A 22,979-nucleotide genomic window follows, 5' to 3' on the forward strand; every position below is an offset into this window, starting at 1 on the left:
GCACAAGGCACCGGGGGGGGAGATGCACAAGGCACCGGGGGGGAGATGCACAGGCACCGGGGGGTACCGCAAGGTGCTGCCCGCACGGGGCAGCGAACAGGAGGGGAGCGCCCGGCCCGGCCCCGCTCGCTCCGCACCCCCGAGAACCGGGCTGCGAGTGTGTCTGTGTGTCTGTCTGTCTGTCTGTGTGTCCCGGTCCCGGTCCCGGTCCCGGTCCCCGTCCCCCTGTCAAAGCCCCCGTCCCTCCTCCCGCACCCCGGGGGCTGCTCCCGGCCGCCAGCGGCCCCCCCCGGCTGCCCCGGCCGCTGCTCACCGGGGCCAGCAGCCGCTCCGCGCCCCGCCGGCTCCGGCAAACAGCGAGGGAAAGGCTGGGGTCGTGCAGGGGTGGCCCCGGTCCCCAGCCCGGCGAAGGCTGCCAGGAGGGAGCCCGACGGCCTCTGTTTTTAAAGGGCTTCCGGGAGGGGCAGGGCTCGCTCGTTTCCTTTCTGTTCATCATCACGGCAGTTTCATTTTCCATTCCTTTCCCTGCCTGGAGAGGTGCACCCGGCTACAGGAAGTTCAAACGCGAGCCAAAAAAGAAGCCACCCCCAGAAGCGAGCGCGCTCGGAGCTGAGGACGGGCGCGTCGGCTCCGTGCGATAACCCTGGGCAGCAAGAGCCCGTGCCACTGCACAAGCACCATCACCTGGACCTCAGCACCCCTAGCATGAGGGCTGCTTGGCCTCCCAGCCTTCCCCGTCCCAGCTTTGCCCCTTCCCAGCTTCCTCACGGCTCGCCAAGCCGAGCCAAAGCAGTTCAGGACAGCCCCAACCCAGCTGGGGCAGCATCCTCCCGCTGCACCACTGGGTGCTGCCAAAAGTCAACAGCAGCAGTGCACGGGTAGCTGGCGAGCACAGCCTGCCCTGCTGACCCTGCTGACACCCAAAAACCACCCAGACCCAATGGAAAGGCCAAGGAGGGTCCCCCAGGAGGCTGCTCTGGAGACAGGCAGCCCCCGGCCTCACCAGCCTGGACAAGGGGCTTCAGGGAGCACCAGCACGCGCAGCGGCTGTTGCACTCAGGACAACGTGGCCGAGCCCCAGCCTCGGCTTCCCCACCTAATTAAATGATCTCTATGCCACCATCCAGCAAGTTCTGGAAAGCAGCTGGGCAGAACTAGCATGCCCCAGATGTGAGGGGCTGCAAAAGGTTGCAGGCACGGGAGGCCGAGGCTCGGTGGTGTTAACGCCGGCCGTCATGGGCTGTGCATCGTGCCTGGCACCTGCACTGCAGCCGATGCCACGCAGGCGCCCAGATGCAAGCTCTCGTGGTGAGGGGAAGAGAGGAGCATCCTCAGAACGAGCAGGAGCTGGAAATGCAAAGGAGCCCACGGCCAGCCCTGCTGCACTGGCGGCAGAGCAGATGGAGAAGGAGGGGCAGAGGCTGTTTTCAAGAGTGTTTGTCAACATGGGAAGGAGGAGGAGGAGGAGGAGAAGGAGGAGGAGGAGAAGGAGGAGGAGGAGGAGGAGCGGTGCTTTCTGCCTTCTGGCCTTGTGTGATTGCACCCTGGATGTCTTGGAGGGAGCCCCAGCCTGGCCAGGAGCCCCTGTCCCCACAGCACCCAGATCCTGGAGGGAAAGAGGCTCTCACACCGGGGAGGGGGCAATGGACAGATCCTGACCCAAGCAGCGGGTCCTGGGGTCAGCTGGCCACCCGCGGGCAGCGGAGCTGCCTCATCCGTGTGCCAAAACCCTGTCACCACCGGACCACGGCACAATTGCTGCCGGCAGTGGGGCCACAGCTACGGGGCCAGGCTGCGGTTTGTGCATCCTCAGCAAAGAGCAGGGCTCAGGTGGCAGCGGGAGAGAGCCCTGGGAGCTGAGGACAGCATCTGGTCTCCAGTCCCAGGGGGGCTGCATTGCTCGTGGGCACGACTCCTGCTGCCTCCCCGCAGCACTTGGCCGTCACTGCCCAGCCACGGCGAGCTCCGGGTGCTGCCCCAGGCGTTATCGCCAGCGAGGAAACACAACAAAACCCAAACAACTCCTCCCCTGCAAGATGCCACAGCCAGGGCGGACCGTGGCAGGCTCAGCCGGGCAGGGCTGGCTGCGCACTGAGGGCTCTTTCTGTTACAGGTGGGCTCTTCGGAGGTTTCGCTTGACCTTGTTTTACAGGTGAGATCCACAGAGCCGCAGCTCCGGGAGCCATGGCAAGGAGAAAGCAGCTTTCGCTGCCTCACACAAAGCTTCTGGTCCTGCCTGGCATGCGTTAAGAGGTGACAGAAAAGCAGCAGAGCCCCAGACGAGCAGCCAGCGCCGGCTGTTACCTAACACCAGCCTGGCGGAGGGGAGGGAGCGCTGCCCGGCTCCGAGCAGGAGCGGGGAGGAGGCGAAGCTGCGTCATCGCATCAGCAGGGAGAGGGCAAGGGGAGAGCGAAACCAAGCGTTTGCTCATTTCAGACAAACAAACCCAGCCGTAAGACCCGAGTTTCGCTTCTCGTTCTGCCCACAAACCCAGCCGCGAGACCCAAGTTTCGCTTTCCGTTCTTCTCAGCAGCTCCGCGGCGCTTCCAGGGGAAGCTGCTGGGGGGGGGGGGGAAGGGGCCCGTCCACAGCCCCGCTCGGCCAGGAGCCCCCCGCCCGCCCCGGGCTAGCTGCTTTTGTGTTCATCATGGCTGCTGGGGACCAAGCTCTGGCCCTGGGGGGCCTCTGAGGGGCTGGAGCGTCTCCTGCGCTGGCAGCACCCGTGGCAAGCACGGAGGTGCCCAGGGACTGCGGAGGGGCTCGCGGGTCCCTGCAGCAGCTGGGCAGGAGCGGGCTCAGCTCCGCACGCTCACATCCCTGCCAGGAGGAGAAAAAGAAACAGGGACCGTGCGTGGGTCACCCGCAGCCCTTGGGGAGGTCGGCCCTGGACCAAGCGAGTCCTGCCCTCCCGCAGCAGCGCAGCCCCCAGGCTGGCTCCCCCCGACCCACCCAGGCAGGGAAGGGGACGTGACCGAGCACCCACGCGGGGACGGGGAGCGCAGCACCGGCAGCACGGGGCTGGCAGAGCGGGTGGGCGGCCTGCCCCCCGGGATTCACCCCCATGCTGTGCTTATGGGGCACAGGCCCCTGGAGCAGCCCCAGAGCCCCCCCAGCTGCACTTGGCTGTGACAAGGAGCCCAAAGGCGAGGGCAGGAGGCAGGGACTGCAGCGGAGGAGGCGACCTCGGTGCCGCCCGCGGTGCAATGGCAGTAGCTTGCCCCCAGGACACGCTCCCACGGGCGACGGTTTGCTCCTGCTGCTGCAAACGGGGCTGAAGAACGAGGAGAGGAACAAACCCCCCGTGTTTTCCCCACTGCCAGGGTGCATTGCTCGAGTCCCAGTGGCTGCATCCTCGGTGCAGCCAGCCCAAGGCCAACGACCCGCACGCCGCAACGATTTCTATTTACGTGTTTATGTGCACTGCTATAGACAACGCGCCCTTGCTTCTACTTCCCAAGTCCCAAACCCGGCCCTGTCGCGGCTCACCAGGGCCCTGCCCCAGGCGGTCTTTCAAGCTTCAGCTGCACAAAGCTCCTGGATGCCTGCGGCCCCTCTTGGCAGGGAAGGGAGATGCCAAGGGGCTCCCGGCAGCGAGACCTCTCGGGGAAGGGGCTCTGCTGCCGGAGGATGGGCACACACCTCGCTGAGGACAACAAGGACTTGGACTGCTCTCCTGCCCAGCTGCACAGCCCCCCCGGCAGCTGCCCGGCCGCCCCAGGAGCTGCTGCAAAGGGACGGAGGATTGCAGCAGCCGAAATCTGCCTGCAGGAGGTTTTATTGCTCGTAGAGCCGCTTACATCCCTGGGAAGCACAGCTTTGTGGTCAAAGGACCCGCACCGGGAACGCTTTGCTGGTGCGGAGATCTGAGGCCTCCAGGGCGGGAGAAGGAGCCGCTGCCCCCAGCAGCTCCTCGGGGCCTGGGCTGCTCTCGCTGCAGGGGCTCGGCTGGGGACGATGCCCAAGGCCCGCGGCCCCCCCAGGTGTCCCCTCTCTGACACCCCCAGCCGGCCCCTCCAAACCACGTCCCCAAGCCCACGGGTTCACACGAGGCAGCGGTGGCTGCAGGGCCCTCATCCCGGCCCCGTGCCGCAGGGGCAAGAGGAGCCGAGGGTTATTGCACCTCTTCGCTTCTCTCTGGTGTGACGTGCTGACGCTGTCCCAAGTACAAAGATAGCAAGAAAGCAATTACTGCCCTATCTTAATGACAGGCAGCCTTGGAAGGGAAAAGCCTCTGATTAGGAGTGAAAAAACCAGCAGCTCCCTGGAGCTGTGGCCCCAGGGGTTCAGGCTCAGCTGAAAGTAAACAAAAGCTGATGCCTCAGAGGGATGAGTAACTCCTCCTCGCCTTCGCCTGCCCTAACTCCTGCAAACAGCTCGGAGCTCGCTGTTATCGGGCAGAGCACGCAGGGCGCAGCGGGGCCGAGCAGAGCTGGAGCCGCGCCACGCACGGTGCGGGACGTGGCCCGTCCCAGCGTGACACCCCGAGAGCAACGAAACCAGAAAGGGCTCGGCCCAGCCACGTAACAGCCGCCTGCTGCGTTATCACCTTCTGTAAATTAAGGCTGGTGCTTCAGGCAGGGCATTGCTGGTGCAGCAGCACGGCCCGTGTCGCGGCGGCAGGTGCCTGGTGCCAGGTTTGCCGCTGGAATGGGAAACGGCAGCGGCAAATGTTGGGTTGGGGACTCGGGAGGTGCAAAGGAACGCCCCAGGAAAGCACCCCGCTGCGACTGCTTGGGTGCCTGCACCACTGGCTTCTCCTCCCCCCAGCACCAGGAGCCCCTCTCCCACTCCAAGCCCCTGTTCACGCCTTCCTTTAGTGAACCCTGAGGTTGTTCCTCGAGCTTCACACCTCTCAGCGTTTTACCACACCCGCACACACACACATACAGCCAGACTCACACCACACAGCCCTTATCTGTCCCGGCACCACAGCCCCCAACTGCCCAGAGGAAAACCACAGCACAACCCCGACCAGCCACTTCAACACTCAGACAGCACCCTGTGCCCGCAACGCTCAAAGGATCCGGAGCAGCTCTTGCACAGGTGAGCACACAGCAAACACACGGGGGTATTGGTTTTCACTTTATTCACTGTGGTCCTGCCCTGGTTTGCAACCCTAGCTGCGACAGCCAGACACAGACGCAATAAACCAGCGAGACTCTTTCAAAAAATATTTATTAGCTCCTTGAAGTGACCTGTCATTGCTGCTGCCAGATCGAATTTCACAGAAAACCCACACTTCAAGCACCCAGCTCCTCCCAGCCGGAGACGGTGTAAACACGGCCGCACGCAGCCGGCGCGCGCCTGCACACGGGAACAGTTGGGAGACTCGCAGCAAGTTGAACCCTCAAAGGCAGAGCTGAGCTGAACACCCCGTTCCCTGCAGCCCCCAGAGCATCTTCTCCCAGCAGGGGGGGGGGACAACGACAGCGGCGGCTGGGGCAGAGACACCCGGCGGGATAATGCCGGGGTCTGGGCACCGGGCTGCAGCCCGCTCAGCGCCGTCGCTGAACTCCTCCGATGCACGCCCCCCCCCACCCCTCCTGCCTTAACGTGGTGCCGTGTTCACAGCCAGAAGGGCTGTGCTTAAACATCACCCTCTGAGTGTAAAAAAAAAAAAAAAAAAAAAATACCAAACAACGGATTTTTTCCTTTTCTTGAAGAAAAATAGAAAGAGACCCTAAATCCTCAGAAGCTACAGCTCTTCCCAGCCCTCTGCCGTTCTCTGCTTCCTTGGGGAATCACAACCTGGGACAGGTCCCTCCCCTCTCCTTCCCCGCTCAGGCCCTGGGAAGCCCGCTGTGGGCACACGGTTGTTCACAGCGCCCACACCCCGTGTCCTGTGCAGAAGCCAGGGTCTGGCTGGGGCTCACGGCCACACACCGAGGGTCGCCCCGGTCTGGACTCACGGCTGCAGGTGACCCACGGACAAACCCGCCCGTGCTCCCCTCCCACAGGGGTGGGACAGGGAAAGCAGCCGGCTCCCTGCTCATCCCATCGCTTCCCGCCAGGCCCTCAGCAGCCAGACTCGTGCCTGCTCAGCACTTTTGTGTTTCCTTAATCTTACTCCTACCGCCTTCGCCTCCTCGCCCTGCGCCCCTGCTCCTGCGACACAGCTGCTCCAGCCGCGGCCGGGCTGACGAGCGTGGAATAACTATTCCAAGGGAGCAGGGAGGAAAGCTTTATAAAAACTTAAGCCTTTTTTTTTTTTTCCCCTCCTTCCTCCAAACAGGGCAGAGCATTTTGCCTCCATTCCTTGGGCATCCTTCCTCCCCCTGCCTGACCTGCACCTCCTCGTTCCCAGCTCCAGCCGCTCTGAGTCTCGTTAACCCGTGCCGCTCGTTACACCGCTCCTCTCCCTGCAGCGCAGACAGAGAAAAGGCAGTTCCACCCAGAGCGCCGCGACGAAACGTCCCTCCAGGCAGGTCCCCCTTTCACTTCTGCTCCGCCTCGTCGGCCAGCGCCGTCACCTCTATGGTGGCAGCGGCGTGCTCGGCCCCGGGGCCCTCGGGCGGCACGGTCAGCACCGCGCTGCCGCCGGCGGCCACGTGCGTCACGTTCTGGATGGCGGTGCCGAGCCCCGGCAGCGTGAGCAGCTGGAAGGGGCTGACCACCTTCACCACCGTGCTGCCGTCCTGAGCCGCCGCCGTGCTCAGCACCGTCAGGTTGGGAGCGTCCGGGTGGATTTCCACCGCGCTGGGGAAGGAGGCGCCGGCGGAGGCCAGCACCGTGTAGCCGCCCAGCAGGGGGGAGGCCGGGGAGCTGGCGGCGGGCGGCTGGGACGGGCTCTTCCCCAGCACCGAGGGCGTGAGGGTGGAGACCACTTTGCCGAGAGGGAGGCTGGCGAGCTGGGACACAGGCACGGCCGGGGCGACGGCGATCTGCGCCGGCTGGGACAGGACCTGAGAGGCGATGGCAGCTGGTCCGGAGGTGGCCCTGGTGAGCCGGGGGCGTTTTAAAGGCGTGGGGACGGAGACGGGAGTGAGAGTCATCAGCACGTTGTTGAGGTGCTGCGATTTGTGCTTCAGCTCCTTCGCCCGCTTGCGGTGCTCGTCGCACTGCTGCTCCAAAGCTGCAAGGAGACGAGGATCAGCGGCGCACGCCCCGGGCGAGCTGCCCCAGGGCTCCGCCACCAGCTTCGCGTGCATCAGCTTTAACACAAAGCCCACTTCCTTACACAGAAAGAAAACACCCGGTCAGATAACAAGTGTAGGAGCACCAGCACGTCCCCGGGGTATACCTGCCAAATCCCGTGTGTACTGCTCCCTCGAGCGATCCATCTGGCACTTGTGGCTGGCCAGGACCTTCTTGACCAGATCCAGCATACCGAAGTTCTGCACGACGTTGTTGAGTAAGACAGCATCTTGAAAAGAACACACAGGTCTTTGAGGAATGCAAAATTCCCAGTGCCAAGTATTTATGGTTTTGCAAGAAGCCAAATGAAAGCAAACACATTCAGCGGAGCCAGCCAACGTCTGCGTGAGGGTAATGCAGGAGGCTGGGGAGGAGATGACAGAAGACATGAGAAAGGTCACTAGCAGATAAGCAGCCCTCTCCTTCTTAGCAGGGATTGATAAGAAATCTGGCACAGTAGCTGCTTGCTGCATTATTATTCCAATGGCCTCAATTCCCACTCGAGTTCCTGAGCCAAACACTTCGTCTGGAGACCTCAAGCCAGTGGATAGGAAACCCCAGGCCCAGAGTGCCAGGGGAATTCTGACCACGAGGCTCGGAGCCTGCCCGCAGCCACCAGAAGCGAGCAGCTGTGGCAGGAGCCATGCAGCTGGCAGCCTCGCTCTCCCCTCCCGCACCTGCAGCGAGCTGAGGAGGTCCTTTCCAGCACGCATTTATGAGAGTGATGAGCTAGAGGTAAAGAAACGCATTTCCTTTTTATTTCACTTTTGATTTCTACGCAATCTGATTACATTATGACAAACTACCTCCCTCTAGTGTCATCCAGGTATCTCTAAGGAGAACATCCACGAGCCCCTCTGCTCAGATGTCTCCTCCCTGGCACAGCCAAGAGCCCAAGACCCGCTCCTTACCACCGAGCTGCAGCGGGGGATCCTGCGCTCGCTGCTGCAAGCCCTTCATGGTCTCCACTAGCTCCTGGTGGAACTCAGTGGATAATGTCGTCCAGAAGACCCACGTCCTTCAGGCCTTGCCAGAAAGCAAACGTGTCATCTGGAGAAAGACAAAGCAAGGGAGACCCACAAAACCCTCAGAGATGGGAACGGGGGTTTTAATGGCTCTCTCAGAAACGGGGGCTGCACGTCACAAGCCCCCAAGTGACAGTGATTTGCTCTCTGGGTTCTGCCCCCTACAAGGGTGAAGTCCTCCTGCTCTACGGGTACACAGTGCTGGGACAAAGCCCAGCTGGAGCGTGTACCCAAAGCAGCTGGAAGGAGAAAAGCTTGTGGCGTCTCAAAAGGACATTTCCCCATCCTCTGCAGCACGCAGAGCCAACTCTGCCAACCAGGACAGAGGTGCTGCGAAGCCCAGCTCCTCCTCCAGCTCAGGATTCAGCCTGGGTGTAGGGGCAAGCAAGAGACGGAGGCAGCGCTCCTTCGGGAGCCCCATCTCAGTGCAGCAGGAGCCCCTCCTGCCTGGGTGCCACATCTGCTTCCTCAGCTCACATTACACCAGAGGAGCACAAGAGACGTTTTACGACCACTCTGACCTTTTCTTCCCTAGAGCCACACCACGGCTGGACATGTTAATGCTCAGAAACAATTTCATCTCAAGCTGACGCCGCGGTCAGACCGCACGCAGGCAGGCTGCCACACGCTGGGCAGCAAACAAATAACCCCAGGGGAGGTTCGAGCAGGGCTGCTCCAGCCAGAGGCTTCCTGCTCCTGGTCCCTGCCGTTCCCCTCTCCTCCCGGCATCGCCTCCGACCTCTGCCCCGGATGCGCTGCGCCCAGCCGCCCCGAGCCGAGCCGTACCTCCGATGCTGGTGCTCCAATCGCTGGCATCCTCGCACGTTTCTATGGTGATCGTGGCTGGGGACCCGTTGACTGCAACCAATAGCAAAAAAGAAAAAGGAAGGAAAAAAAAAAAAAAACAAGTCCTGATTTTTCTCTGCGCTTCTCAGGGGCTGGCTGAGGGATGCGCTCCCTCGCTGCGCTGCTGCGACTGCTCCGTTTTTATTGCAGCAGGGACACTTTCGTCCGATCCTTGCTCTCCAAGCCGAGCAGAGAGGGACGCCCAAGGGGCTTGCTGTGCCTGCAGGACTTATTTTTCCAGCCTGAGCGTAATACCACAGAGATTACTTCTGCAATCCTTGCGCAAGACGAAACGCGCTCTCCTCCCATTCCCCCCCTGCACACACGCTGTTATTGCTTAGAGCGAAAGTCAGATTTCGAGCCCGATTTCTCCGCATCCCTTTCGGGCAGCTCACCGCTTGCCAGACCCGCGTGCCCGTGGGGTTTCCAGAGCCTTGCAGGGACCGGCTCCCCCCTCGCTGCCCACCAGACCTCAGGGGTTGTGTGCCCCCAGAGCCCGGCAGCCGGCATCGTTCGATGCACAGGAGCAGGGCATTGGGAATCTGGGCCAGAGACGTGGCCGTGAGCGCCCTGGCAGCGCTCAGCTGCTGACACCAAATCCAATTACTCTCCCTGTCCTCCTGCAGCCTGCAGGGCTCTGTTTATTCCAGCACACCCAAGACCAGCAGCGCAAGAAGCACCCCCTCGTTAGCCAGCTGTTAATCATGGCGCTGGATATCAGGAAGGCTCAGAGCAAGCCGCAGCTCTGGAGCCCCGGCGGGCTGCGCCGTGCACCGAAATCAGCATCGGCTTCCCCAGCTGCCGCCACCGAAGCGCGGGGCTCGGCCACGGCAGGCTCCCTGCAGAGCACAGGCTCTCTGCCGTCAGCACCCTGCCCCACAGGCACCATCAGGAGCCCTTGGGGGGCATTTCTCAACTCTCGATAGCCAAAAGAGTTCAGGAAAAAAAAAAAAGTAGGTTGAAGTTAGAAAAGTTTCCAATATAACAGTTACCTGTAACTATAGGTCAGCTTAAATTTAGGGCTAAAGCTACGCAGCCGCAAAATCATTTACATCCGTTTTTATAGACCACATGCACAAGGGCAGATAAAAATCTGTTGTATTCCCTGCTTCTCTTTAATCTTTCAGCAGACAAAAATCAATAAATAATTCAGCCAGGGAGCGTTAAATGAAAGCCCATGAATTATTCAGGCCGAAGTCAGCTTACAGCTGGGAGAGGCGCAGGAGGACTCCTGCCCCAGCGCACTGCGCAGCCGGGGGCCGCGCCGACCCCGGCTCCTGCAACGAGCAGGACACGGCGCCAACCAGCAGCTGGGACAGGGGGTGACTTCATCAAGCAACGACTATTGTGTTCTCACAGATTAATTGCGGTCTTCTGCTTCAGCTACGCAGTTTGGGGCAAGACAGGATGGCAGAAGGGCGGCTCTTCAGGTCATGCAGTGTTACAGAGCAACTAGGTGAGTTATTACATCTCTGCCAAGGGTGCACTAACAACGACTCTGCCTAGCTCTGCTACGGGGAATCCTGCAACAGAGCAGGGAGAAAGAGCAGAGCATAAAAACAACCCACAAAGCGAAAAAAATAAAATAAAAATACAGAGGCAACGTAAGGGGCGTTCGGTATGCGGCATTAGTTACGCTTTAATTCTTCAAAGCCCCTGCTGCAAGGGTGCTCGGGTCGCTGCACATACCATCTGCAGAAGCGGGAGTGAGAGGAATGTACTCGGTTGAGGTCTGGCTGGTCAAAGACACCCTGGCTCCAGTCAGGTCGATTTTGGTGCTCCGGCACGTGTTGGAGCAGACCTTAGTGTGCTGGTAGAAATCCAGCTCCCCCGAGTCCATGATCTTCCTGCAAGAGAGGAGCAAGCAACGGGGACACGCTCACGTCAGCAGGAGCTGGAGGAGCGGCTCCTGGCCGGGGCAGCCCGCGGAGCATCCCCCCAGACATCTCAGCACCCCGGGGCAGTGCAGCAGCCGTGCTCTACCGCTCGGCTTCTGCCTTCCTCTAACACGATGCCTGCCAGCGGGATGGAGGAGGGAGGAGCGTTACCCTGGGGACAGTCAGCTCGATGAGTGACCTCCGGGGCTTTGCTCAGCACGCCAGCACGAGCTGGAGCAGGCAGAGGCAACGGGCTGGAGGCCCCTCGCCAAGTTTCCCTGTTCTTACAGGCAGCGTTAACAGTTATTTACAACAGCATCTGCACCATACTGGTCACATACACAAATCCAACCACTTCTCAGTGCTCCAGTGGTGGGGAAGCCTTCAGGAGGCCAGGGTGGTGAGGAAAGTCCCCACCGAACGCATCACGCTGCGGCTCAGGTGCAGAGATGGCACCGATTTGATTTCTGACCCCTCCTCTGCCACATCTCAGAGCCTCCTGCCCAACCAAACTGCCATCGGAGCTTCTTTGACACAAACAGACCCGAGGAGTGACGAGCTCGGGGCTGCTCCTCCCAGAGACTACAGCAACAGCGAGACCAGGGCACGCGCAGGGAGGTCATTAACCGCTTCAGCGAAACACGACCTTCTGAAAGCAAAGGGAACGTGCTTGCTGGCAGGCTGATGACTTTCAAAGAAAATTTTACTCAACAGCTAGAGTGAGGAAAGAGGAAAACAGACCAAAAAAGTAATCACTCCTCCCAGAAAAACACCACTCGGCCTTCCTCTTTTTCACAGCTGCACCCAGGGATTCACGTGCAGAAGAGGAAATTAGGAAGACAAAGCCGGGTGAATTTCTGGTGTCCTCCTACAAGAAAGCATTTTCTTCACCAATAAAGCACTCAGCTTGGGCTGAAAGCCTGAAGATGCACATGAGCTCTTTCCTAAGGATATATTCCTGTAAACCTCAAACCACCCTTAGAAGAATCGGGACAAATCTGCTCCCAGCAGATCTTCTGCTTGGTAGAAGCTTTCAGGTACAACATCTGGAGCCCAAACCCTGCCATTCCCCTAACAGCTGTGAAGCAAGGAGAGACCTTTCCCTGCCTCCCCGGGCAACGCTCTGGTGCAGCAGTTTTGATCCCTCTGTGATGCTGAGCATCCTCCTCCTCCCCGCAGAGCTCCACGGGTTCTGCTGCCCTGCTCTGAGGACATCCCCACCTCCAGACGAGCTCACCAAGAGCACCCACCCGCACCCCTGAGCATGCCCCCGTGGGACGCAGAGCCGCCCGTCCCACTGCTCCTCCACGTGCCAGGAGCAGGGCAGCACTTGGCCTCCAGACAAGCTTGCCCGGGAGCTGGTCCCACCTCTCTGAGCAGAATTTTCAGCACGGGATCTGTGGTTTTAGCCAGGGACCCTCGCCGGTCTGACGGACGCCTGGTTCACACAGGGAGGACAGAGAAGAGAGGTCCCAGCCTGGTCCCGTGAGCACCCACCCCATGCACGCCCACAGCCTCCAGCGGAAAGGAAGTCTCAGCTCGGAGCAGAGATAGCAGGAAGCCTGCTCCTTCCCCTTTTTCACTCGAGACCACATCAAAAGAGATGGGACATAACCCTATTTATAAACTAAAATTAGATGTCTCAGTTTAAGCAAAAGAAGCGGCACTGCTGGCATTCATCTCCCCTTAGACTGCCCTGAGTCGAAGCAAGTTGCTGGCCAAGCACAACCTGAGCTTCCCAAGATTCGTCTCCATGGGCTGCCTGGCTTGCCTCCTCGTGAAGATTGTTTTTTGTCCCTTGAAAGACCTGCCTTGCCGAGGCATAAGCCTATTATGCAAAAACCTACGTGGAGCAAAAGCTGCTTAGGAGGAATATGAGGGACGCCTGCACGGAAGCAGAAGAAACCAGGCAAATGCAGCGTCCCCCTGTGAAGAGACCAGGAAAACACTGACAATTCCTAGGGGAAGAGGTGCTGCCTACAGGCCGAGAGAGGGATTTTAATTGAACCAGCATCAGGCTGGTGTTAAAGACAACCATAGAAGAATTCAGTAGCTATAGAATTGCAGAGAAGATAAATGCTTGCATAAATAAGCTTTAAATAAGCTGTAGGGGAAAAAAAAGATATAAAGCAGACATAATGCAATGGGAGTGTTGGTTCACTGGCTGACACTGAGTAGCTCACACTGAGAACTTCTACAGCACAGCAGGACCACCAGTGGCCACTAAAATTTTCACTGACCTTATGCCAGCTGGGAACCCAGCTTGGTTTGAGTTCTAAGAACCCAGGGAAACACGTGCTGCCCCAAATTATTCCCTACACACAAGGATACACAAATCCATGGGATGGATAACACCAGGGCCAGGCTGTTAAGACAAGCGTTCAGCAGCACGCTCGCGCTCTCCGCAGCGGAACAAGCGCTGAAGGCTCTGTCCCACCCCACCGTTCTCCCCCAGAAAAGAGAAATCGCAGCTGTCGCTGCGCACATACAAATGGAGAGACTGACCGGAGCATGATCCCGTTCATCCGGATTGCCCGCTTCCAGTCCTTCAGGGTCGACTTGCCCGCCAAGTGGACAAACTCCTTGGGACTAATGAGGCGATCGTTGAACTGCAGGAGGGAGAAACGCAACGTCAGTGTGAATCGTCCCTCTTTTTTTTTATTGCCCTACACACCCAGGTCGAACTGAACCCATGAGCTAAACTAAAAGCAGCCTCCAGAAACAGGAAGCTATCTAAAGAATTGCTTTGTGATCAGTCTTAGAAAGGGTTTCCCAAGTCCAGGTCTCTTCTCCATGCCCACGTTAATCAACGTTAGCGTGAGCACTCTCATTCACAATTACTGCACAAGAAATTGCTTCTCTTTAGCAAGCGCATAGGCTTCAGCACAAAGAGAAGGCTGATTTCAGGCAGCAGCAGAAGCAATCATCTGCACCAGTAGATGTTCTCTTCTTCGGAGATGGAAGAGACCATCTTCCCCATGAAGGAGGAGGAACATCTTCTGGGAAGCCCTTGTGCAGCCGAGCCCAGCGCAGATGCTACCTCAGCAGGGTGCTGTGTAGTCAGCGTGTAAATGCCACGGATGCCTTACTACAGCATCACACGCAGCACGTTCCTGGAAAAGAAGCTTTGGCTCTCCTCCCCAGATCCATGCAGGTTTTAACCGTGAATCCTCCAGGAGAGGGAGGCAACCATTCAATGTTTTATTAACTTCTCAACAAATCCTCAGTTTCTCTCAAACTGAATGGACAGGGAAGTACCCAAACTCTCCAGTAATGCAGTTAAATTGAGACAGCATCTCTCCAGCCAGGTCTGATCTCTCCAGCCAGGTCTGATCTCTCCAGCCAGGTCTGCTTGGTTCGGTCAAGGCAACACGTACCAGGTATCAACGTCCCAGAAATTTCTCCCTCTCCCAGCATGACATCGTTGTGATGCAAAAAAGCTTACCAAAGCTTACTGAGAGAGACCAAACCCAGAACAAGGCATGCAAGGCTGCCATGCTGGCACAGGAGAGCTCAAGTCCTTCCCATCTGGGAGCACATCAGGGACGTTCCCCCTCACGGTGCCAGTGTCACAGCCCATCGCCCTCACCTGCACACACTTCACATTGATCCCAGGGCACACAAATTTCCTCCAGATGAGGTTGGCTTTGCTGTCTCCGCAGGTGATGGGGTACACAATCTCTGCCTCCAAAGTGTCCTCATCTTCAGCCATCTTCACTTCTCACAGGGAACAGAGGAAGGGACAGATCAAAAAGAAACGTGAGCCGCAGCCCCCGACAAACCACCTCGCAGTACACACGGCGCTAAAGCTCAGCATCAAAAAACATTGGTAATGCACGTGGGGCATGGGTGGGAATGGGGTTTTGCGGCCACAGCTCACTTGCACACTTCTACTAAAGCATCCAGCTACCCTGTGAATTAGTGCAGAAAAATTTACAGCAATCCAGCCACAGCCGAATGCACGGAAATCAGTGACCAGGGCTGAAAATCCAGTTCTTGCTAACAATGAAAGGAATGGTGTAGGTAGGGCAATTACACATTCACCCACGCTTTCAGAATGCAGCTGATTTTAAGGCACTTCCAGCCCCACCTGGGTTACAGCCCCTGCTCACTGAACTCATTTTTGCTTGTAGCCAAAGCAGGCGGAAATCCAACATCCCTGCTTGCGCTGGGTGTGAAAGCGAGAGCCGGTGAGGGCAGACACCAGGCACACGGGTCTCATCCTGCACCAGGAGAGGGCAGCAACGCTCCGGCGAGCAGCGCCCGCTCCCTGCCCATCACCCAGCCCCAGGCTCCTTCCCAAGCCCAGGCGAGCATCCCTGCTGGGGGGCAGCCCGGAGAACACCTCAGGCGCAGGGCAGCGATGCAGGTGTGCCCACAGGATCCCCCTCCCCTGCTCTCACCAGTCCCGCCCCTGAGCCCCGCGCTGCGGCGAGCAGGGCTGGCCCCTGCTGCCAGGGGGCCGCAGCTCGGGCTGAACCTACCTAAGACCGCTTCCTTCAGGTGCGTAGATGCTGTGAAGGCAGCGGCGGCTGCAGCAGCCGCATTTTCCGTCTCCAGAGTGTCTTCGTTTATGTCACCGCTGGTAAGAAAGAGAAAAATACGCAAAATTAAGCGACGTGGAACTGCGACCTCCATTCTGATGTTTCAAGGAGATGCTGCTCCAGAAGTCCTTCCTGCTACGTTCTCCCACAAAACTTGGTGCTGGTTTTGAGAGGCTCGGCTGTTTTCCTTTACAAAGACAAGAAGCTGCCACCAGTCCGGGAGCGGCACCCGCCAGGACCCAGCCACCCGTCTCAGCTCTGTGATCCCGGCCCCACGGCACTGACACCGACACAGCCCACGCCACGCAGTCCTGTGGGTGCAAAGGAAGGAGACAAAGAGCTGCTGCTGCCACTACCGGGGTTTGGGTCAGACCCTCCCTTACGAGGCTCTGCCAGCTTCGCCTAAGAAAACTCCCCAGAAAAACCCGTGTGAGGTGTGCTCCCGCTGTGCGCAGGCTGCTTCCCTGGAGCGGGACCTCAGGGAGCAGCTCGAGCGCCGTGCCAGAGCTCATCAAGCCTCGACGGCAGATCCACGAACAGAGATAACACAACGCAAGCTACCGCTCCACTCTCTTCTCCTCTTACAACCCCATACACATATAATATTAATTAAACCGGATCTGCTTCCGGCAATGAAGACCGCTTTCATCTTCCCTACGCCGGAGCCCTCAGACTTCACTCGGAGCTCTGCTGATGGACTCAAAGCCGGTTCCGCACCACACCACATCCTTCCTACGCGCCTGACTCAGCTGCAGAGCACAGCCAAAAGCCCCGGACCCGCCACGGGACACGCTCCTCGCCACCAAGGCTTCCCAACAGGTCACATCTGCAGGCACGGCGTGCGTTGGAGCGCTCCTGGAGGGGGTTTAACGGGTACATTTGTTAGCGGAGACGTCTGATGGCCGCAGAAAGCTTGCTGGGTCTCTGGGGTGCTGCAGGAGGGAGAAGGGTGGAAAAAAACCTCTTCTTGCCACATGCTTCCATGTGTTAACTTCCCACGAAAAACCGTCTGGAGAACCTAAGCCTGAAATCTGTCCTCTTTGGGGTGAATTAAAACAATAGCCCCAGTGACTCATCGGCAGCTGCGCTTCCCACCCGCGGTGCCACGGGGACCAGTTCAAGAGCAACTGGTTTTTCCGTCCCGGCCTCCCAGTGCAGGGCTTCGGGGCGGGACCGCGGCTTCAAAGCATCGCTCCCCGCTCCAGCCTCGGGGCGAACGGGGCACGGGAGATAAGGAGCCCACGTAGGAGATCAGGCTGCAGCGGGGCGAGAGCACGGGGAGCGGGAGATGGAGCTGGTTTGGGAAGTGAGGCACTGCAGGGATGGTCCCGCTGCCTCTGCGGCACACGGGGACCCGAGGCTCTGAGCGCTGGAAAGCGATGGATAATGCAAAAGGGCACTGAAGGGTAAATTCTGAGCTACCACGCCTGCACACGGGTTAATATTACAGAAGCAGCAGTTTGACACAGGAAAGAGAAGAGTTTTAACCTGTTTTTTCGTCAGTTTGCTACTTGGGTTTTGCATTTCTTCAGGCTCCTTCAGGGAAAAGCCAGAAATACCACTTCAACAGCACCCTGGGGCAGCAAGAAGGGCAGCAGCCACTCCAGACACACAAAAACCAGCGCTGCCCAGTCCTGATCCTGACCTTCCTCTGCCTGCAGTCAGGTAGAAAACTGCCTTATCCACCGACTTATCCACCAGAATCACCCTGGCAGAAAGTCAGCTTCTGAAACACAGAGCGTCCTCCAGGGCTTCACTGCACTCACACCACTCCTAAAATGACCGCAAGGCGTTATTTGGTTGGGAGAAATAACCCAGCCCGCATCCTCAGTCCCGTCCTTCAGAGACAAAACCACCAACTTCAGCAGCTTAGAAGAAAAATCCAAGCAACTACCTAAGCCTGTGTCAGCTAGGGAGATGTAGCCGGGGGAAAAAAGGGGAAAAGCAAGACAGAACAGGGCAGTTTCTCCACCCTGCCTTCCCCCATCCTGTTCTGGAGAGCCTCAGGCAGACGCAGGAGGAGCAGGAGACCCGAGGCACCCGCACGGTGCATCCCACCACACCGGTCACCATGGCGAAGCCGTGGGATGCAGCCGCGCTCACGTGCCATGGGGAGGCTCCGCTCCTCTTCTCCCCGGGAGAATCCATAAACCAGAGGGGAGAAGGCAGAATACGCGCAGGGAAAGCCACGGCCTTGCCTCCCCTTTCTCCTCTGCTCCTGCCTCCCCTGGAAACTTGGGAAAGAAAGAGAGAGGTCTCCACCAAAACGCTGCAGCAGGAACGCTCACCAGAAGCGCAAGCAACGCATCAGGGCACGGGAGCCCAGACCTTTTCCGAGCAGCTCTGAAAGCAAAGCTTCCTGCTGATTATTAGTTTCTCCCTTTCCCCCTCTGCCTTTTCCAGTCAATGCTAAAACGCTGGAGCTAATTAAGCTCCCAAGCCTTGGCCGTGCTCCTTTTTCAAGCAGCGAAAGCAGACCCAGAAGAGCACTAGAGAAGCGCACCAAGCCCCAGCTCTGCCGGGCTGGGCTCGGCCGCTCCTGCAGCCTCGGGGCTTCCCAGCACCACATAAGAGGAACGAGGAGCTCAAAGCCCAGCTCAAAGCCTCCCTCGCGCCCCAGCCACGACCGAGAGGCGCGGAGGAACCCCCAGCCGCTCTCCCTGCGCCAGCTGGGGCTGGAGAGGGAAAATAAGAGGACGAGGAAGCCGAAGGCAGCTGCGGAGCTGCCCCGGGAGGAGCGGGAGCCCAGCAAAGGCAATCCTCTGACTGCGAGGAGCCCGGGGGAGGCTCCTTCTGTAACACAGCCTGGCCACCGACACGGCAGGAGGCTCAGGGATTGGGCTGTGTGAGCCTGAGGTCCAAACCTGTCCCACAGCCCTGCAGCGATGCCCCAGTACGGGTACAACAGAGCCAGGGTTTGGGATGCTTCAAAAAGCCCCCAAGGAATCTCTTGGTGCCCGCAGAGATGCGCTGAGCTCGGAGGCACGGCTACAAGAGACGTCACCTCCTGCTGTACAGCACCCCTCTGCTCCGGCTGCACAGGGAACACTGCGGGGCAAGGAGAGGTTTCTAAAGAAAAACAGGAGGGGAGGAAAGAAAAAAAAAAAAAAGAACGAAAGGAAACCAAACCAACCAAGCCAGTCCCTGCCACGGCTCGTGTTGCAGGCAGCGTCGTGCTGCAAAGACTCATAGCCACATGACAAACAGCAGCCGCGCTGCCTCCACAGAGAGCCACAGCCCAAATTTCACGTCTGGCTGCGGCTCTGCCAGGGAAACTGAGAGTCACCGCTGGCAGGAGCGGCCGGGAAGCAGGAGGGGCCGAGCCATCCTTCCCCGCAGCCCCAGCAGGGAGGGAAAGGGCTCTCAGAGCAGGGATGTGGCAGAGAGGAGACGCGCGTGGCATCGGCCCCACTGCCACCAGAGCTGAGCCTGCTCGAGTTTTACGCCCGTCGCAGCACAGCGGCCGTTTTGTGTTCTAAAAGCTGAAACATGATGCCCCTCCCCAGAGCCGTGACACAGAAATAGCAGGACGTATTTGAGGAAAGGACACAAACGTGTTTTGTGGAGAGCAAAACAGAGCCACTCGCTGCCTGCTTCTTTCAAGCCTGGGAACACCTGAATGAGGCAAACCTGCCCAGAGCCAGCTCCGAGGGTGAATTTGGATTTTGTACCTGCTGGAAGAGCTCTCAGAGCACTAAGGTGCGCCTGGGGACAGACCAGAGAAGGATGGGAGAGACATAAAGCAAAGGGCCCGCTGCTGCGTGGGCTTTCCTGGGACCCCAGACCTCACCGAGCTGCTCCGAACAGAGCAGGCTGAAACAAGGGGCAGGCCCAAGCACCAACAAGCAGGGTAGGAACTGGGCACGGGCGCACTTTAAAAACCACACGGGCTCGCTGCTTTTGGAGAAGCGTCACCCATCCAACACCACGGCGTTTGAGGGGAATCTCTGCCGTTTATGTACACACGAGCCTGACCCCAAAGCCCAAACCTCACTGCACCGAGCCTGCTCGGAGCTCAGTGAATCAGCCGTGAAAGAAACAGTGGAAAAAAAAAAAAACAAAAAACCACTGGTTTAGTTACTGGTGTCCTGCTGGGACCCCAGTCGTGTCTGTTCCAACAGGTTGGCTCCGCTGCATGCACGCTGGACCCGTCTCTTACCCGTGCTGGGACAGGTTGGTGGTCACCAGCACCGTCTTCACCTCTTCCACCCCGCTGCCGTCCACGGCGTTGTCCGGCGTCGTCACCACCACCACCTCCTCCATGTGGACGCTGACGTCCGGCGTTGCCATCGCTGGGACGGGGCCGGCCGGCGGCGCAGGGGCCCTCGGGGACCGGCGGCCTGCGGAGGAAGGGCAGGGAAGGAGAGGTGAGGAGCAATTCCCACTACGAGCAGGAGCAAAGGGGCTGCAGGAAATCCCGCTCCAAGGAGAGGAGCGGCACCCCCCGAGCACCCAGCCCAAATGAACTTCGCAAACCCACCAAGGGCGCAGGAGGAGGTGGGGTGGGATCGGGGTATGGGCAGCAAGAGCGGCGTGTTCAGATGGGAAGGAAAAAATAAATAAAAATAATAATAAAAAAAAAAAAACACAGAATTGGCCCGGCGTTCACCAAAAAGCTCTGCGAAGAGACGCAACATGAAGGCGTGCTTCCCAACGTATTCCACGTCATCTGCTAGAAGGCCATGAGCTCCTGGAAGCTCCCCCCTGCTTCACCCACATCGTCGCCCCGCCAGCCGGGCCGTCCCCGCGGGAACACGGGCAGCGGGACGAGGGCTGCTGCCCCGGAGTCACGCACAAGCGCGACACCAAACCAAACCCGCCCTTCGAGCCTGCAGAAACGCAGCGACATCTGAAAGCTCTTTGAGGCGCCTGTTTCTAATAAATCAGCAATAGATTTAAGACCGTGTTTACAACTGGCTTCAGCGCTGGCACCTCTCCACGGAGCTGCTGTCCCCATCGGGCCACGGGCAGGGACCTCCCCAGGAGCCCCTGGTGCCCGGCCTCGCCAGAGGCATCACTGGGAACGTCCCAAACCCCGCGCAACGCTCCACGGGTGCGAGAAGCGGCCTGGACGCAACCCCCAGATAAACAGAAAAGCCGTGGAGGTGCCACACACCCGCAGCGCAGAGCGACCCTCGCTGCTCACAGCACTGAGCCACTGGTGCGAGAGGAGAGGAGAGGGGAGAGATGGAAGTACAGGCGGCCTTCAGCAACACCCAAGCACCCTCCGTCGGTGTTATCGCCGGCGACGGCGCCGTACAATTGGCACGCGGAGCCCCGGGGCTGCTGCACATCAGCCTCCGAGCACACCTCCAGCCCCGCGCTCCCACCGGGCCGCGAGCAGCGCGGGCACCCAGGCGGCTCGCGGTGGGTGACAGCCAGCGCCCATCACCACGCTGATGCGACCACCGGCACCGGGAGCGGCATCAGGCACCGCGCTCCTCCACCGCCGTTTGTCCAAGCGTGCCACAGCCCGGGCTCGAGCTGAGCCCCGGCCAAAAGCTCCCGCTGCGCTCCCGGGTTTTTGCTTTCGGTGCAACTTGAGCAGGAGCAGAAACCCCGCTGCTCCCCTGCAGAACTCTTCCTCACCCTGCTCCACGCCAAGAGCCGCCTTGCGCAACGCCTTTGCCGCACGGGAAGGAAAGGAAAGGAGATTAATTTTTGCAGCAGCGAGGTACGAGGCGCGCGGGGCTGACCGGACAGCGGGCAGGATGAGAGGAAGGGGGAGCTGTGATCAAAACCCGCATCGCGCCCACCGCGGCACGGCGCCTGCCGCGTGCCCCCTGGGAGCAAAGGCACGGCGCAGGCTCCCAGAGCTCCCAGTCACCTGCCGCAATTTTTTTGGTTGACCTCCCTCCCTGCGCCCCATCCTTTTGGGGTGAACCCCCCTGCACCCCAGGGAGCAGCAGCAGCAACTTCACAGCCTCCAGCTGCCCCTGCCCGCAGTCTGGGGGGGGGGGTGTTCAGGGGGCGAGGTGGGCTGGGGGAAGGCGGGCACAACATGCCAGCAGCCATCACACACCACCTCTGTTTTATTTTTTTTAATTATTATTATTTTTTCGGTGCGTTTTCTCCCCCAGACCACCAGCACGACCTCAGCTGCTCTCCTGCTACCCACGGATTTGGGGCAGCTGCAGCAGTGCAGGCCCTTGGGTGCCCCCCCCCCCCCCCCCCGGGGCAGCCCTGGTGGGACAGGGCAGTGCTGGGGTGGGGGGGCACAAGCCGGCACCCCCAGAGCAAACCGAGGGTCTGGGGGGAGGGCTGTGGGGGGCACTGCACCACTTCGAGAAGAGGGAGAGGTTTCGGGGGGCCCTTTTACACAGCATGGGGGGGGGGGGGGAAAGCAAAGGGGGGGCACAGAGGGGGGCATGGCAGCGGGGGGGGGGGGGGCACGGACAGGGGGCTGCGGGAGGGAGAGCATGGGTGGGGGGCAGAGCAAAGGGGGGGTTGCAGAGGTGGGGGGAATGAGTGGGTGCAAGGGGGGGGGATGAGGAGGGGGGGAAGTGAGGATGAGGAAGGGGTGCCCAGAGGGGGGGGGGGGGATGAGTATGAGGTGCCCGGGGGGAGGGGGGGGGAGATGAGGACGAGAAGGGGGTGCCGGGGGGGGGGGGATGAGGATGAGGAAGGGGTGCCCAGAGGGGGGGGGGGTGAGTATGAGGTGCCCGGGGGGGAGGGGGGGGAGATGAGGACGAGAAGGGGGTGCCGGGGGCCGGGGGGGGGGTGAGGGTGAGGAGAGAATTGCACCGGGGGGGGGGGACGACACGAAGAAGGCGTGCTCTGAGCGCGGGAGCTGTGACAGGACCCCTGCTGCGGGGGGGGCACCGCAATGACATGAGGGGGGTGCTGAGGTGAGGGGGGGGGGGGTGAGGATGAGGAGGGGGTACCCTGGGGGGGGGGGGTGAGGATGAGGAGGGGGTGCCGGGGTGGGGCTGAGGATGAGGAGGGGGTACCCGGGGGGGGGGGGGGGGGGTGAGGATGAAGAAAGCAGCGCTCTGAGCAGGGGGGCGCGCGGCTGTGACAGGACCCCCGCTGCGGGGGGGGCACCGCAATGACGTGAGGCGGGGGGGGGGGGGGGCGCTGAGGTGAAAGGGGGGGGGGGCGCGTGGGCGCTCCCACGCTGGCAGCGCCGGGCAGGAAGGGGAGGAAGGCGAGGAGGAGGAGGAGGAGGAGGAAGGCCGGGGTGGGGGGGGAGGCAGCCGGGCGCCGCCGCCGTCTCCCCCCCCCCCCGCCGCCGCCGTAACGTCCTGACGCTCCGCGGGGCCCCGCCGGGCGGCGCGTACGGGAGGGGAGGGAGGGGAGGCCCCGCGGCGCCGGGCTCGCCGCTTACCTCACGCCGGGGGGGGTGGGGAGGAGAGGGGGGGGGCCCCCCCCGCGGCCCCGCTCCGGGCTCCGGGCTCTGCGGCTGGGCGCTGGGTGCGGGTGGGCGCCGGGTGGGTGCGGGAGGGGGGTGGGGGGAGGGGGGAGGGTGAGGGGAGGGGGGGCAGAGCGGGGCTCCGCCGCGCGCGCGGCTCTCGGCCCCCCCCCTGCCCCCCCCCCTCCCGCTTCGCGGCTC

The 22,979-nt window shown here is 60.4% G+C and overlaps 1 protein-coding gene across 1 annotated transcript; it reads right to left on the minus strand.

Annotated features, from left to right (window-relative positions):
• Window positions 1-5,159: 5,159 nt before the first annotated feature.
• On the minus strand, window positions 5,160-19,948 carry GMEB2 (glucocorticoid modulatory element binding protein 2). The gene is given in 10 exon segments (XM_035567101.2): window positions 5,160-7,073; window positions 7,242-7,364; window positions 8,047-8,122; window positions 8,124-8,185; window positions 8,947-9,018; window positions 10,696-10,853; window positions 13,389-13,492; window positions 14,473-14,600; window positions 15,368-15,465; window positions 19,587-19,948. Coding segments are annotated over 10 exon segments (1,590 nt in total). The 5' UTR covers window positions 19,718-19,948; the 3' UTR covers window positions 5,160-6,435.
• Window positions 19,949-22,979: the final 3,031 nt, after the last annotated feature.

This window comes from Cygnus atratus, chromosome 16 (assembly GCF_013377495.2).
Source record: "Cygnus atratus isolate AKBS03 ecotype Queensland, Australia chromosome 16, CAtr_DNAZoo_HiC_assembly, whole genome shotgun sequence".
NCBI classification, from domain to species: domain Eukaryota; kingdom Metazoa; phylum Chordata; class Aves; order Anseriformes; family Anatidae; genus Cygnus; species Cygnus atratus.